The sequence below is a fragment of the Sceloporus occidentalis genome, unplaced genomic scaffold (genome assembly GCF_023333645.1).
Source record: "Sceloporus occidentalis isolate IW3139 unplaced genomic scaffold, rSceOcc1.0.p SCAF_103, whole genome shotgun sequence".
Classification (NCBI taxonomy): Eukaryota; Metazoa; Chordata; class Lepidosauria; order Squamata; family Phrynosomatidae; genus Sceloporus; species Sceloporus occidentalis.
The window spans coordinates 2,211,763-2,226,353 of NW_028317083.1; the positions used below are offsets into that span (position 1 = coordinate 2,211,763).

General features: G+C 38.2%; 1 protein-coding gene across 1 annotated transcript in view; it reads right to left on the bottom strand.

Annotated features, from left to right (window-relative positions):
- Positions 1–14,591, bottom strand: part of LOC149283530 (3-phosphoinositide-dependent protein kinase 1-like) — a 35,957-nt gene that overhangs the window by 1,476 nt on the left and 19,890 nt on the right. The window contains exons 9-18 of the mRNA XM_089497472.1: positions 5,391–5,633; positions 4,598–4,640; positions 4,160–4,297; positions 3,197–3,341; positions 2,508–2,605; positions 2,210–2,285; positions 1,757–1,825; positions 1,249–1,345; positions 614–787; positions 17–234 (exon numbers count right to left, since the gene is read on the bottom strand). Of these exons, the coding sequence (XP_089353598.1) occupies positions 17–234; positions 614–787; positions 1,249–1,345; positions 1,757–1,825; positions 2,210–2,285; positions 2,508–2,605; positions 3,197–3,341; positions 4,160–4,297; positions 4,598–4,640; positions 5,391–5,633 (1,301 nt within the window). The remainder of the gene's footprint in view (positions 1–16; positions 235–613; positions 788–1,248; positions 1,346–1,756; positions 1,826–2,209; positions 2,286–2,507; positions 2,606–3,196; positions 3,342–4,159; positions 4,298–4,597; positions 4,641–5,390; positions 5,634–14,591) is intronic.

Genomic DNA, 14,591 nt, shown 5'->3' on the forward strand with positions numbered 1-14,591 from the left:
TGCCTTTAACCCTTACCACTGGTTTCCTCCGGCTTGCTTTTCCAGAAGCAGCCGTTTCTCTTCTTCCGAGAACTGGAGATCGAGCTCGAAGGAATTGTTGTCGAGGTCGTGGATATATTGCTCTATGTTACTGCCGGACCTTTGAGGTTGAACGGCTTCCGGTACTGGCAGCGTGGTGGGCAATACTGGAGAAGCCACCTGCATGCAACCAAACTGACTCAGGAGGTCATCGTACTAAAATAAAAACATTTAAAAAAAATAAAATAAAAATTAAAGAAAAAAAAAACAACCCAACACACTCATGTAAAAGACAAACACATTGGAACTCGCTTAACACGGATAAAAGATAAAAAAAAAATAAAAAAAATCAATGTAAACCATATAGACTGAGCTATGTTGAAGCATCATATGTTCAATAAAACAATGGGCACATTCTCCACAAGACAGACTATGAATGTTCCCCTTAAAACCCCTTTTTGGGGGGGGAACTGATTGTGGCCAATAGGAGGTGGGTTAAAAGGGGCAACAGCTGCTCCAGTCTATGCGGTTGGGGTTGTGCCAACAGCCCGTTGTACCCAGGAGTATAAATCAGTCTGTGGCCAGAGTTACTTACGTTCCCATAGCAGTCTTCATCGTCTTCCGACATCGCCGGTAAGTATGCTGTGAGCTTTGGAGGGGTTTGGAGGTGTAAGTCTGTCCATGTTATACTTTCAAAAAACGGATGTGCTTTAAGAGGTCCATAGCCACCCATATCTTCACAGCCTAAACGTTTTGTATGATCTAGAACCTAAAAATCAACGGGAAATAACATTTTTAAAGGCACTGCAAATTACCATCGTACATTACAAACCAACTAGGATAGGGACCACCATTGAGACATTTGTGTGGATCAGAGAAATAGTATATATTACTCAAACAAATGTTTTTTAACAGGATAGGCATTTTAGTTTGTAGACAGCTTGATGGGAACAAAAGGGGAAGACAACCCATTTACCTATATTTCAATGTATTGACAAGGAACACCCAACATATCAATTATATCGTCCACAATAATTTATGGCATATACATCATACATGAATAAAATGTTAAAAAGCAATTTCACATACGTCAGCATCAAGATATGTATAAAATAATACGTTTTACGGATTTACTTTTTCTTTTCAAAAATAACTTGTGAATAACTAAATCCAAAAGGCACAAGTTTAAAAAGGTGAAATTAACATCAAGAGAACTCTTATATTACTTACCAGCAGCTTTTCGACTAGGTCTTTAGCCTTAGGAAAGAATTTTTCTGGGAATTCATATTCCAGCTTGATAATCTTCTGAAATATGAGATATTCATTTCTGTGAAAACGCAGAAAAAAAAAAAGTTATCAATATGAAACAATATTTGGTTACAGATATATTAAAGGTCATCATGCCTGTTCAATTTTAACGAATAACATTTATCTTAAAGCGTCTGTTGTTGCACCTCGGCCCTGCAATATTACATATAGATGCTTTTTGTATTCTCTTAGGTGTGGCCCTCCTGGACACTCGCCCTCGGCCCGCCTATTTATTTTTTTATTTCTTGTATAATTCTCAGTAAAGTACTGCTGGATCTGTTGGAACTACATTCGTAGGATAATAATGAGTAGAAAATGTATTTGGGCTTTATACTCCGTATCAATGCACGGAATCTATGTACTTTACATCGTTCTATTTGGGAACAGTTGGGTTAATGTAAGGATAACACTATGTAAAGCCTGATCTTACCCAGCTCTGAAAGGCGGTAGTCCTGCAACCAGCTGATAGACAATGCAACCAAGTGCCCATAAGTCAGAACTAAAAGAAAATATATAAAAAAAAACACAATGTTTAGGATAAAACGATTTTTGGATCAACCAGCATCTATCTTTCAGACACGGAAAAACTCCAATTACAATCATGTATTAAAAACTGCTTTAAAATGCTATTAAATCAAACTCGTCAAAGCAGTTTAAATAAGGTAAGTTATAGAGGAGACTTTTTGGGTGGAATTCGTGGTTTGGGAACATGGATTATCACATGACAGCCTATGTTGATGAGCTTCAGCTACTTCAGTTCCATTTAAATACATATATTTTTTTTATTTTTTTTTTAAATTAACACTTCTGTTCTGCATGACAATGACAACGGCACACACCGCCACCGTCAAGAAATCCCAATGCGATAAAAATAAATACATGCCTCTTGCAAGCCGATTTTTCCGTCAGCAGCTCAGGGGATACATACTGTGCCGTGCCTACAAATGAATTTGCCCGTGCTGTTGGGGGAGAAAATGTTAAATAATGAGCACATTTCTCAGAGTGAAAAACGTATTTTTAACAAAATTAATTGATTGTCCTCTTGAATAAATTGAATGTGTAAATGGGGATCTGTGTCAAAAGCATAAATGAAGCCTGTATTTAAATCCACTCATAACATCTCAACCCCTTATTCAAGGTCCTAGGTCATGCGAAACATGCAAGAAAATAGCTGGCCTTACCTTGTCGGCTGTCAGACGATAAAATTTTCGCCGTCCCAAAATCTGTAATCTGGATGTGCATATTTTCGCTAAGTAAAATGTTTTCTGGCTTCAGATCTCTTTACAAAAAAATAAATAAAAAGTTTTAAGTCTATACTTAACGGTGTTTACAGATTATATTCATTTTTTTTTAATTTTTTTTTTAATGCATTGCTTTCAGGCCAGTGAAAGGGTTTTTAACAGAAAGCGCATGCTTACTCCTCACAATTAATCCCCTTTTTGGATTCCGACCTTCCTAAAGGACTTCAGAATAAGACTCAATCACAACATGCAGTAATTCTAATAAATGAGCATTATTACTATGGGTAAATTCAGCAAATGGATTTATTTAATAAAACCCTGGTCTCCTTCACTTATTGGCTGGCTGGCGTCAAGATTTCCAGGTTGGGGGGTCTAAAAAGACAACACCGCACATACGCAGAAAGCATTCCCGCTGTTTGAAGCAGCCAAAACTGGGACTCATGGTGGATCACTACTCTCTAGTTGAAGGCAAGTCTCTCCCCCCCTTACCTCCAAGGAGCACGTACTAAAAGACTTACGACGTACTTTAGCATGAACTCTTTGTTGGTGAGGGATGAATGTTATACGCTCCTTAATAACAACGTTGGCAGCCGCAGGGATAGCGCTGTTTGCATACAGTCGCTTGTTACCTGTGAATGATTCCCTTCTCGTGCAGGTACTCTAAAGCGCAGACGATTTCAGCAGTGTAAAATCTGGTGCAGGTTTCGTCAAACGACCCAATCTTTCGGATGTACTTCAGTAGTTCACCATTTTTAGCATAACTAAGGCCAAAATCTGAAGCAATGGTCAAGGAGTCAAATGCATATATACATAATATATATATATAGGCTTGACTAGACCGGCGCTCACATGTTAAATCAACAGCCGGAGACATCCCACAAGGGCTGCGAGTTAGAAGAAGACATTATTAGGCAACATATTTGTTTCTGTTACCTATATATTTTAGGATAGTTTTCTACTAGGTTTTTGTCTGTAAAACTACATATTTTAATATACAAACATTTTTAAACATATATATATATATATTTTAGAACATTTGCTCAGTAAAATTAAAGGGACAGTTTAATGCCCCCGACAGCCCCCACTATAGAACTATGCATATTAAAGTACCCTGTGAGTACCCCTAACCCTGTGTGAGTATTTAATATGCATTCTTCAAATATTATTATCTTTTATTTATATAGCACCAACAATGTATGCAGTGCTTCATACAGTCCATACTTTCAAAGGGTCTGACAAAACTAGAACTTACAGACTGAAGGCTGATACACTGACAGTTCCTAGATGAGAAGAGAACCCCTACGATGGGAACAACTACACAAACTATGGGTCTTAGTGCAGCCTTTTAACCTTGTAGTGAATATGTACCCAGTTGTGTCCCAATTCATCAATACTTAAATAAGTATTTACATAAAAAATAAGTGAGAAATACTTTAAATTCTTAACTCCATAGACTCCACAAAAGGACCAAAAAGCCAAGAATACGTAAAATTTTCTTTTTTTCCTGCACCACTATCCCCCCCCCCCAATATTAAGGGACTGATAATATACTGCGATTCCCAAAAATCATGTCAAACTTGACGAAAGGATACAGAGTTTCTCAGCATCTTGAAATGTGAAGTAAAGTTTAACGAAGAATGGGTGGTCCAGACGAGACATCACGTCTCTCTCTCGGGTTACATAAGGTACCTTATTCTCCCTTACAATATGCCTCTTCTGTAGAATTTTAACTACAATGCAAAGAAAAATGATCGTATATCTTTGGGTGGTCTTGAAAAAAAGCGGACATTGTCTATGAAACAAATTTGTGATATTTAAAGCAAAATAAAAAGGTACATTAGTCCAAATAGATGAATTTACCAGAATGAAAGGCGATATAAAGCTATAATAACCATTAATGCTGTTTTCATTATATACCTTTTGTATATAAGTATTTTTTGCATTTGTTTCTTTTGTAACACGTCCTTGCCCTCCGGGACATAAGAAAAATCTCATGTGGTTAAACATTTCCAAATAAAAAAAATACTCACTGGCATATTCTCTTCCTGATGTTAATTCTTTGGCCAAGACTACCTGCAAGCCCCCAAAAAATACAAATAAAAAATAAAAAAAGACAATAAATCCTAAAAGAGAATAATTATTAACGTTGGATTTACATAGCACCATCATACTACATTGCGCTGTACAACTGGATCCGATAAATAATATGCTCATAATAAAACTATAATGATTCCAGATAGGAATCCCTGAAAACAGTGAAAAGGGTCTTGCATAGCTACAAAGATGTTATTTTAAAATGATTAAAGGGGAACTCCTGCTAATTTTTGTATTAATTGCATCCAAGGGTTTTTGGAAATATATTTGCAAACAGTCCTAGTTTTTGCACAGTATAATGTTTTCATTCAGCTGGATGTTACCCCGTTTGTATATGTTCTAGCTCCGGTATCGAAGCCCAGTCTACTAGACAAACATGTTATGCTGCATTTTATTAAACAACTGAATGGCTCAGTATTAATCACCCAGCCAGACCCATGGCTGACAACAGCAGCAGCCTCTAGGACTAAAGATTATTGGAGCAAAATGGGATAACACTACATTTTTGTCAATGCCGACCAACATTACCGGATTTTATGTTCAAGGAGCACACAAAACAAATAGAAAAATTATTTCTTAGTGGGTTGTGTATTTCAAGTTACTCCAGAAAAGTTTGTGATACGGAGACTCCAGCAATTAGAACGCTGGAATTATTTGCTCCATTATTGCACATGGATCTCAGCGGCTGTATCGCTTCTCCGCATAGTTGTGTCCGGGGTGGGCGCTTACCGTTGAAAATGACCCTTCGCCCAGAATTTTCCCCAGCTTGAAATCTTCTGGTCGTTTCTTCCGAGGCTGTTGAGGTTGTTGCTGAGATCTAGACTCTGGTGTCTTCACGTCCATGTTGGCGCCCGATCTGCTGCCACAGGTAGACAGGGCAGGTGGTGAGCCGGACTCGGATGAGTTTCTCACCATTGAAGGGGATGGACAGGAACATATAACCACGTTGGACTGAATTGGAATAGCATCATACTGAAAGGAACAAGAGAGAACAGGACAAACATTAGGGTCAACGAGGTAGTGATGGCCACACAACAGAAACACACGTTGGACTCTAACGTATTAGTGGGATGTTTCGTTGCTAAAAGGACCAGATCCAAGCTACGGGGACTGAGATGTTTTCAGTTAACTCCAGAAAAAAGGCTAAATGTTACCAGAGGGTGCGGAATGATAAGATCCTCAATAGTTTCCATAATGAGAAATATTTTAGGATTAGTGCCTTTTTGACTATTTGACATGGAAAATCCTGGCCCTGCTTTTAAATATGCTCGTCTGGCCGCTAAATCACAAACACATTTGTGTAGCTTGACACGAGGCATAATTCATACACCGCACAAGTCACAGTAACACTATCAGTTCCAAACACGACAGCCATCCCTATTCAGGATACCCGAGATGCCCAAACATGCCCTGACTCTGCCCGTCATCTCTTTCCCCCCATCATAAAATTACAGGGGGGGGGTACCAGGAACACAGCACACCAATGAACCACCAATCAATTAGTGCAACTAGAAGGGGGATTAATTAAGTTCCTGCCTAAAAAAAACAGCATTTGGAGCCGCTTTTACAAAACAAGCGAAAGAAATAACTACATGAACAGTGCTAATAACTGAAACAAATAAAAATACCAAAAAACGCAACAAAAATCTAAATAAAATGTAAATTCAAAACAAAACTCTGCAATGGATGACACTAAAATCCATATGCATAAATCTATTTAGATAAAAAAAAAACTAAATAAAAAAGTCACCTTATCCAAAGTATTTTTTATGGCCTTTTTTTTTTTTTTTTTTTTTTTTTTTTTTTAAGGCTAGTGCCACAGGACGCATTTCGAAGACAGAAAAAAATCTTAAAATTTTAACCTAAAAACACCTGACAACACTTTGTTAAATTAAACAACTACTATATTTATATCTATGTGAAAAGACGAAGATGCAACAAATCATTTTTATTTTTTTTTGTCGGATGCTAACTTTGTCCTGAAAGCAGTAAAACATGATATAACAAAGTGGTTTTTTTTGGTATACTCATTTAAGATAGATATAGGATTACAAATAAATAAAAAAGTTGGTACTTTCCAGCCACCTGGGCTATTCTAGCAATGCCCATCAAACCAAAACTCCAGGGGGTTTGCCCATCACGACGGAGTTTTGAGTAAACTTGCCCTCGATAAGATGTTATTGAGACACATGGATAAAAGATCTCGCTTTGTGGGGTTTAAACGCCAACGGGCGGCGTATTAGATGGGAGAATGTCCAGGTCTAGCGCAACAAATGTACTTATTTCCCTCTCACATAGAACAAGCTGTTTCTTATATAGATTTGGTTACGTGGAGGGGGAAATCCCACTGTCGGTTGTTTTTCTAGGTTTGCGAAATAAATCTACTGAGGTTTTATCAAACATTTGGTCAGCAGAAGCGTTTCTTGGCTGTTGGTCCCATTTGTGGAGTCTATGGACTTACGAACTTCTTACGGAGGAAAGACAACGTAAAGAAACAAAAAAACAAACCAAAAACACAAAAATACAAAAACTGAACTTTATTTTTGTGTCCTGGAGGTTTTATCACCATGAAAGAAAATGTTTATAATTAAGCCTTGCCTAAAGAAAAAAATGAAAAAATAAATCAAATGAATCCTAATAGCATTCATTTTTATTGCTTTATATAGCACCATCATATTCCGCAGCGCTGTACAATGGGATCTGAAATTCCCTATGGAGTATGGGGAAAATACTTAATAAAAACAGTTATTAACCCTTTGCCCCCCTCCTATTAAACAAAAAAGGAAAAATTGCCTGTTTAACAGTAAATTTGACCGGCTGTTATGTATGCTGTCAGCCTAATAAGACTGGATTTTGAAATGAGGAGAGCTCGGACACACGGTCGGTCAGGGAGGGACGGGGAATCTATGATCTCATTTCAAGTGGGTTCTTACTTCAGAAAATGTTAGAATCCAGGTATTGCAGGCGTCGATTCATTATCTAGTCAACGGGGCAGAATAAATGCAATGTACATTTTACTCTAACTTATAATAATATCGCTGCCTTTACATTGTAAGGACGCGTGGTCAGGGACTTCCACTTCTCCATCTGCTCGCTTATATTCGTTACAGGAATCTGTTGAAACTGCAGAATGGTTGGAGCCGCATAAATAAAATATACGAATAGTAATGTGATTTCCTATAGCGTGCTAAATAATTTACCCCCAGCTCTTCCTAACGGAGTGTCTTCCGCTGCACAACAGTACAAGGTATCCATTAAACCTCGAGTCACTTCCCACCGGACCATGAAGAACCTCGCCGAGCATCGCCCAAAGCTTCTTCACGATGTATGGTGGGTGCCTCAAAATTTCTGTCAAATCTAGGTCCCATTTCAACAGTTCTGTAAAAGGCTGCCAATTATACAGTAATGAGGGTGGTAGATAAGTAGAACTGCCTCCCAGAAGAAGTGACAGGGGAATTTAAACATACATGGGACAGGCTTATGGCTCCTGAATCTAAGACGAGACCAACGGCTGATTAAGGTTTGGGTCTTTACATAGGGACACATGGGGCAGACTAGACGGGGGAAAGGATCTCATCTGCCATTAAACTCCACGTAAAACAAGGAACGCTGTATAAACATTATAACTTTATAAATATTGGGAAAAGCAGATCGATCCACCAAACCCATCATCTAACGCAGATTATTTGCAGGATTTGTGAACGGTGGTAAAATCCGAATCAATAAATTCCTGAGAGGGGAACGGACAAAGAATTTTTAGGTCAAATTCCAGCCGCAGCATACTTTCCGATCAAATTTCAAACATAAAGAAAGCCTTCAGAGGATTACAATGTCATTCATGGTTTGTAGGCTTTGACAGAAAACTTTACCATAGTTTTTTTATTTTTTCGTACCTTTTCAGTATAATAATTATAATAATAAAAAACCCTTTATTCGGTGAGTTGTATTGATTCGGTAAATTGGATGATTGTTCTAATAAAATGTAACAGGAATAGATCAGGAATTTATTATATTTTTTAATCTACAGAACGTATGGTAACCAATATTTTTCTCATGCCATGCCTGATAATAAAAGAGACAAAACGAAGGCTAAAAACGAAAACCCCAGAGAAGCCAAAATAATACAGAAAATCGTAAATAATTCCTTCAGTTTGACGAAAGGCTGTGAAGCAAACACTGAGCTGAATTTATCAGAAGATTGTGTCCTTTTTCATAATGTGGGAATACAGCAACATCGCTATCAAAAAAAACAAGCAAAAAGCGATTAAAATGTATATTTTATAAAAAAAAAAAATCAAAAAAAAAAAACACAGTGCTACATATATCCCGTTTTCAGAAATACAAAATGACTATTGTAGTATCAAGCACAGCAGATTTCACTTTTTTGCATCAAAATGTTGGTATCAGTTTCAAAGATTTCACGACTTGACGGACTGTGCTTGGAATGAAAGGAAAGGCTGCGAACAAAAATAACTAGTACTAAAAAGATGTTTAATAAGAAAAAAACCCCTCTGTTATCAAACTGCATCTAATTCTATGGCTTTACACATCACTCTTCAAACCCCGCTTACTAAGAACACAATCCACTATTTATTAACGACATATTGTGTTGAAATATTTAGTCATATCGGCGGCTAAATGATGCACTTGTAACAAGGGAGACTCATTTTGGGGAAAATGGCATCAAATCAGTAAAAAGGTATAAAACATCTGTGTATTTTCTTTTAAACACATTCATTTTAAATGATTAGTAAAGTTCCCAATTGAGCATTTTCTAGTAATAAAAATATAATGTACATTTTGTTTAAAAAAATTTCGTTATGCAATTGTTTGAGGCTCAAACACGTTCAAAAAAAATTCTTTGTTTTTTAACAATCATTTCTAGCATAAAACTTTAATAAAAAATGTAGCTTTACAGTCTTTTTGCTCGGCTTCTGCAAAATGTATTTTTGGTAAATCCCACGGTTTTAGGCTTGATAAAATCACAGAGCCTGTGCTAATTCTATTATTTTAGAGGGTAAATAATAGATATATTTCGTGGCATTTGCCGCATGTGTCGTCGTATATTAAGGGCGACTCCTATTTATGGCATAACCTGTATTAAGTAATCCACGAGCCGGCCGGAACAGCCAATTACAAGCGTTCGTTATTTATAAGGAAATTATTATCGGTATAGAAGAGGGGAAATGAAGTTATTTTCTCATAAGGGACTCAGACTGTTCCTAGGCATCAATCGACGGCCTTTCATCATTCGATCCACGCTTTCTAGCTTCCTGTTTTCCCTCTCAGATCAGCGGCTTAGCGGTCTCAAGTTCCCAGTCACTCAGCTTATCACACCTACTGGTTATATTGGGATACAGGACGAGCTTCATGTTCCCAGCGATAGCTCGTTAAGACCAAAACTAATCGGAAAATATACATACACAAACACATGTATGTATATATATATATATATATATATATATATATATATATATATATATATATACACACACACATATATATATATGAGATATGGACTTAACCCTTTCAGCATATACGTGTTAGCTAGCAGACTGACATAGCATTATACAGAATTACAATCTAATAGCTTTGTAAGGAACGGTTATTGATTTAGAAATATTATCTTAAAAAGTATTTGATATAATATATTGACACATTACACTCACGCACTCGCACTCATTCACACACACACGCAGCACCTGTTTCTGTAGATTTACGTTGTATTTCCTGACCAAACGGCCCGTCTGATGTCGTCAGGGTTTGGGAAACGCAATGTTTATTTTGCAGAACAGACGACGGCGGTGACGCTTCGCTCGCACAACAACTGCGGCTCTTTTGTCAGTTTGGTTAGAGAAAGCAAGTGTGTTTTCCAAAGGAAACGTGCGTGACGGGAATGAGATAAAAAGTCACACTTAATACACTGATGGTGTCCCCCACCCCACCCCCGACGGTATCTTTAAAAGGACTGCAGAGTTTCACTGCAGAGCGGGTGTGCGGAGCGAGGACTCAAAAGTTTCGGCCACCGGCGTCGTAGACATGTCCACCTACGAAATCTGACTTAAATCATTATGACATTATTTCACCCCGCTGTGGTTTATCAGGGGACATGTGCAATGCCATGAAGTACATTAGGTATAAAAACAACCCCCCCAAACAAACAAGGAGAATTCAAACACGCATCCTATCATGTCTAGAACATCAATGGGGGCTCTTTAGGACCTCGGAAGATACCGGCGGGTCATCGTGAGCATTTTCTGGGGACTCGTGTCTCATATATTGTCACTATATATTATGAAAGGGAACCTGGAAAGCTCGGCTGGCCCTGCACATGTATACTTCAATCAGTGAGACGCCTTCACCCATTGACCTATGCATTATGCAGGGCCAGCGTAGCCTTCTTGCCGGAGAAACCTGAACGTTATGGTCCTTCATAACACTCGAAGTCAAGAAGCTGAAACACAACTCTCCTGAAAACCATCCCTTTAGTGAATAAACCCCGATATCAAGAGGAAATCAGAATACGAGGGATATTATTTCCCCGACGTTACATTTTCGGGCAATTATTAGTTCTTTTATATAGCGCCATCATATTCCGTAGCGCTGTACAACGGGTAAACAGGACATAACAAGTAGTGGATAACATAACAAATCTGACTTACAGAAGCAAAAAAAGGCAAGGAGGGCTCTGGCCCAAAGGAGCTTACAATGTAGAAGCGTATCTTGAGTTCTTTAAACTATTTCTGTACGGAGAATCTTCTCATAAAACTCGCGGTGAAAACGGAGTTAACGAAACAAACCGCCCGGCTTCAAACAAACACCCCGCTAGTCAGAGACGTTTCAGTTTGTGCTGCGCTGCTTTCACAATGAGGAATTCAAACGTAGATGGAGTTAAACATTTACCGTTAAGCCAAGCTTGATTTCAGAGCCTTCTCGGAAGCGGAAGAAAGTGTTATTTTTGTGGCATACAAATGATTTTGCATTGTAGAGCGGCAGCTCGTAAAAAACAAAATAAATAAATAACCGGCGCTCCGCTTGCCAAACCAAGAAACGGTTGGTCTAGAAATAAGTGGTAATCTGCGAAAACCTGCCACTCGCCATACTGCTTGGGAGGCAGCGAAGGGTTAAACCTATATAATCTACAATAATTAAGGCAGCACGTCAAATTATGCGTAGCACTTCACGGGAAATAACCGACAAGCACTCATTCAGATATATACTTCGCTCTATAAAACGCTCTTCCCAAACCAAAACATGTAAGGGATGTGTTACTTCACTGAAGGGGTGGTAGATACGTGGAACTGCCTCCCAGCCGAAATGTTAGGTCGGTCAATATATTCATTATAGCCTGTAAGCTTGATCGAACATATTGCTTTGCCTGTCAGTTCTAGTTTTGTCAGACCGTCTATTTGTATTTTATGGAGCGCAACGTAAATTGTTGCCGCAATAAAAAATAAAAGATAACAACTTAAAGATGAGCGACTTAAAGAGCCCCTTTAGCACATCACCTCTACACTGCTTACAATCATTTCCTAAGTGTCAGCAGCCCCCATAATTAACCTTTGTTCATGCAGGGCAGCGTGTCGCAGAATAACACCAAACAGGGCAGGAGGTGCTATGAGGATTCCTCGTCTCAAGTGACCAGAAGTTGACAGCCGGAGTACATTCTGTCCAACTGCCGCGGGGACGATCGAAGAGACAACGGATGTCAGCAAAATACTTCTTCCAAGGAAGTTCATTCTATATCTATCCCACCGAAGAATATCGGCTCATTCTTTTCCTGCTTTAATAAAGGTGCTTCATGAACACTGGTCCATGGAGTATGCCAAACCAACACAACACTAGGGAAACAATGCTTATATATATATATAAAAAATACACACACACATATACATTCATTCATACACAACGCGCGCACACACATACATACACTGACAGCTAGCTCTCCCTAACGTATGTAACATTACCGGGACGCACACATCCCATGCAGTCCGACACGCGGCGTGCGGAACACGACGGGCTTTAATCATAAGAAGCTGCAAATCCAGAACAGACATGAGCATTTTTTAAACAACTCCACCGGGATTCATGACTCATCCGCGTCTAGCAGAAACGCTCCGCGAGGATGCCACATACATATAGCGAAAAATAATAAATGATATAAGCCGTCTACGCAAAATAAAATAATAAACAGAAGAAAACATTGCGCTAGCAGCGAGGATGTACAGCATAACACAACGTGTTTCGAGAACACATGCAAAGAACCAAAATACCATTAAAAGCCATCAAACTGTATCTCCCGTAACACCCACAAGCCGTAAGGGCACAGAAACTTCAGAAACCGAGTTCATTCTATATACCGTACTATATTCAAAATATACCCAAACATGTATAAAATAATAACATAGAACACATACAATCACGTGAAAGATCACATATACATACACAGCAATAAACAGCTTAATGGATGTTACATTGAAACTGATAGAGTGTAAGCTCTTGTGATGCACGGATTATTATACTCTTATATATATAGGGCTGCGGGATACGATGTTCTATAGAAATCAATAAATAATAATCTGCTCTGTTCCTATGGTAACGAAGTCTACAGATCAATCGATGATTATTCCATATAATATAAATAGTAGTTTTCTTTAACCTCCTCGTGTCACATATTCTGCTCCTTTACCCCCAACGCACCGCTGGGGGGGGGGGGGAATAAAACACACAGGAGCACAGAACGGCAGCAGACGCAACGGAGGTTTATGTATAAAATGTGAAATCGGGTACAAAGTTTGGAAAAACGGACTTATCGCCATAGCAACCAAAAGGAACGATGATCTTGCCGACGCTTGCTGTGAAAAATAGATACCTTTTGAAACTTTTTCACCAGAAACAAGTTCTTTTAATGTATAATCCCGGAGCGGCTTGAGTTTGGTTTGCAGATAATTTAGTCGTTCAGAGAATATAAAACACATTTATAGGAAAGAGCTCAACGGATCCGATTCACAGAACGTCTTGGGCATTTTTCTGTGGTTAAGTAAATGATATTGCCAAATTACAAGCGGCATTGCATGGTATATTTAGATGAATTATATAATATATATAGACATGTAATAACACTTTATATATATATATATATATATATATATATATATATATATATATATCTATAGTGTGGCAGAATATTACTCATAATATATATATAGATATTATATATATATATATATATATATATATATATTGGGAGCGGGACCCTCCTTATCTAATTGTCTTAGTCTATTTGTCTTTGATTGTATGTATTGTTAAGAAACGCTGCAGAAATTGTTGGCATTGTATAAATAATTGCTGAAAATATTAATAATAATATTAAAAATAATAATAAATAATATGCTTGTATACTAAAAAGAGTCAGAAAAGAGTTCATGGAATATGATATCCATTATATCCATAAGGTGGGTGTTTGACGCCCCGGCAAAGCCCCCGCTTTCCCAAGAAGTACCAACACATCAGATCCCAATCAGAATTCCGGTAAAAAAACATTTCTCATCTCGTGACATCATAACACAGCAGCCCGGTGAATGATGTCACTTTACCAGCAGCTCTGGTGTAGTTGATAAATCATTACTTTTACAGTAATCTTCTTATCAGGATCTCTAAGGCAAGAAAATATTTCTGATCCGACAGTCGGGGAAAGCGCTTGCACTCATCGGACGGGAAACCCAACCTTCTACAGCCAACACCAGTAGATAAAACGGGTTATTTTATCAACAATTACGCACTAGATGCGCAACGACACATAATAAGCCGTCTCTCTAAATGCAGGGGTAAAAGCGCACGGCGCTCTAATCAGGGGTACAATTCAACATACAAAATCACAGCCCCCCCCGGACAGAGTTTAACAGGTGCCTTTCCACCGGTCCCTAGAAC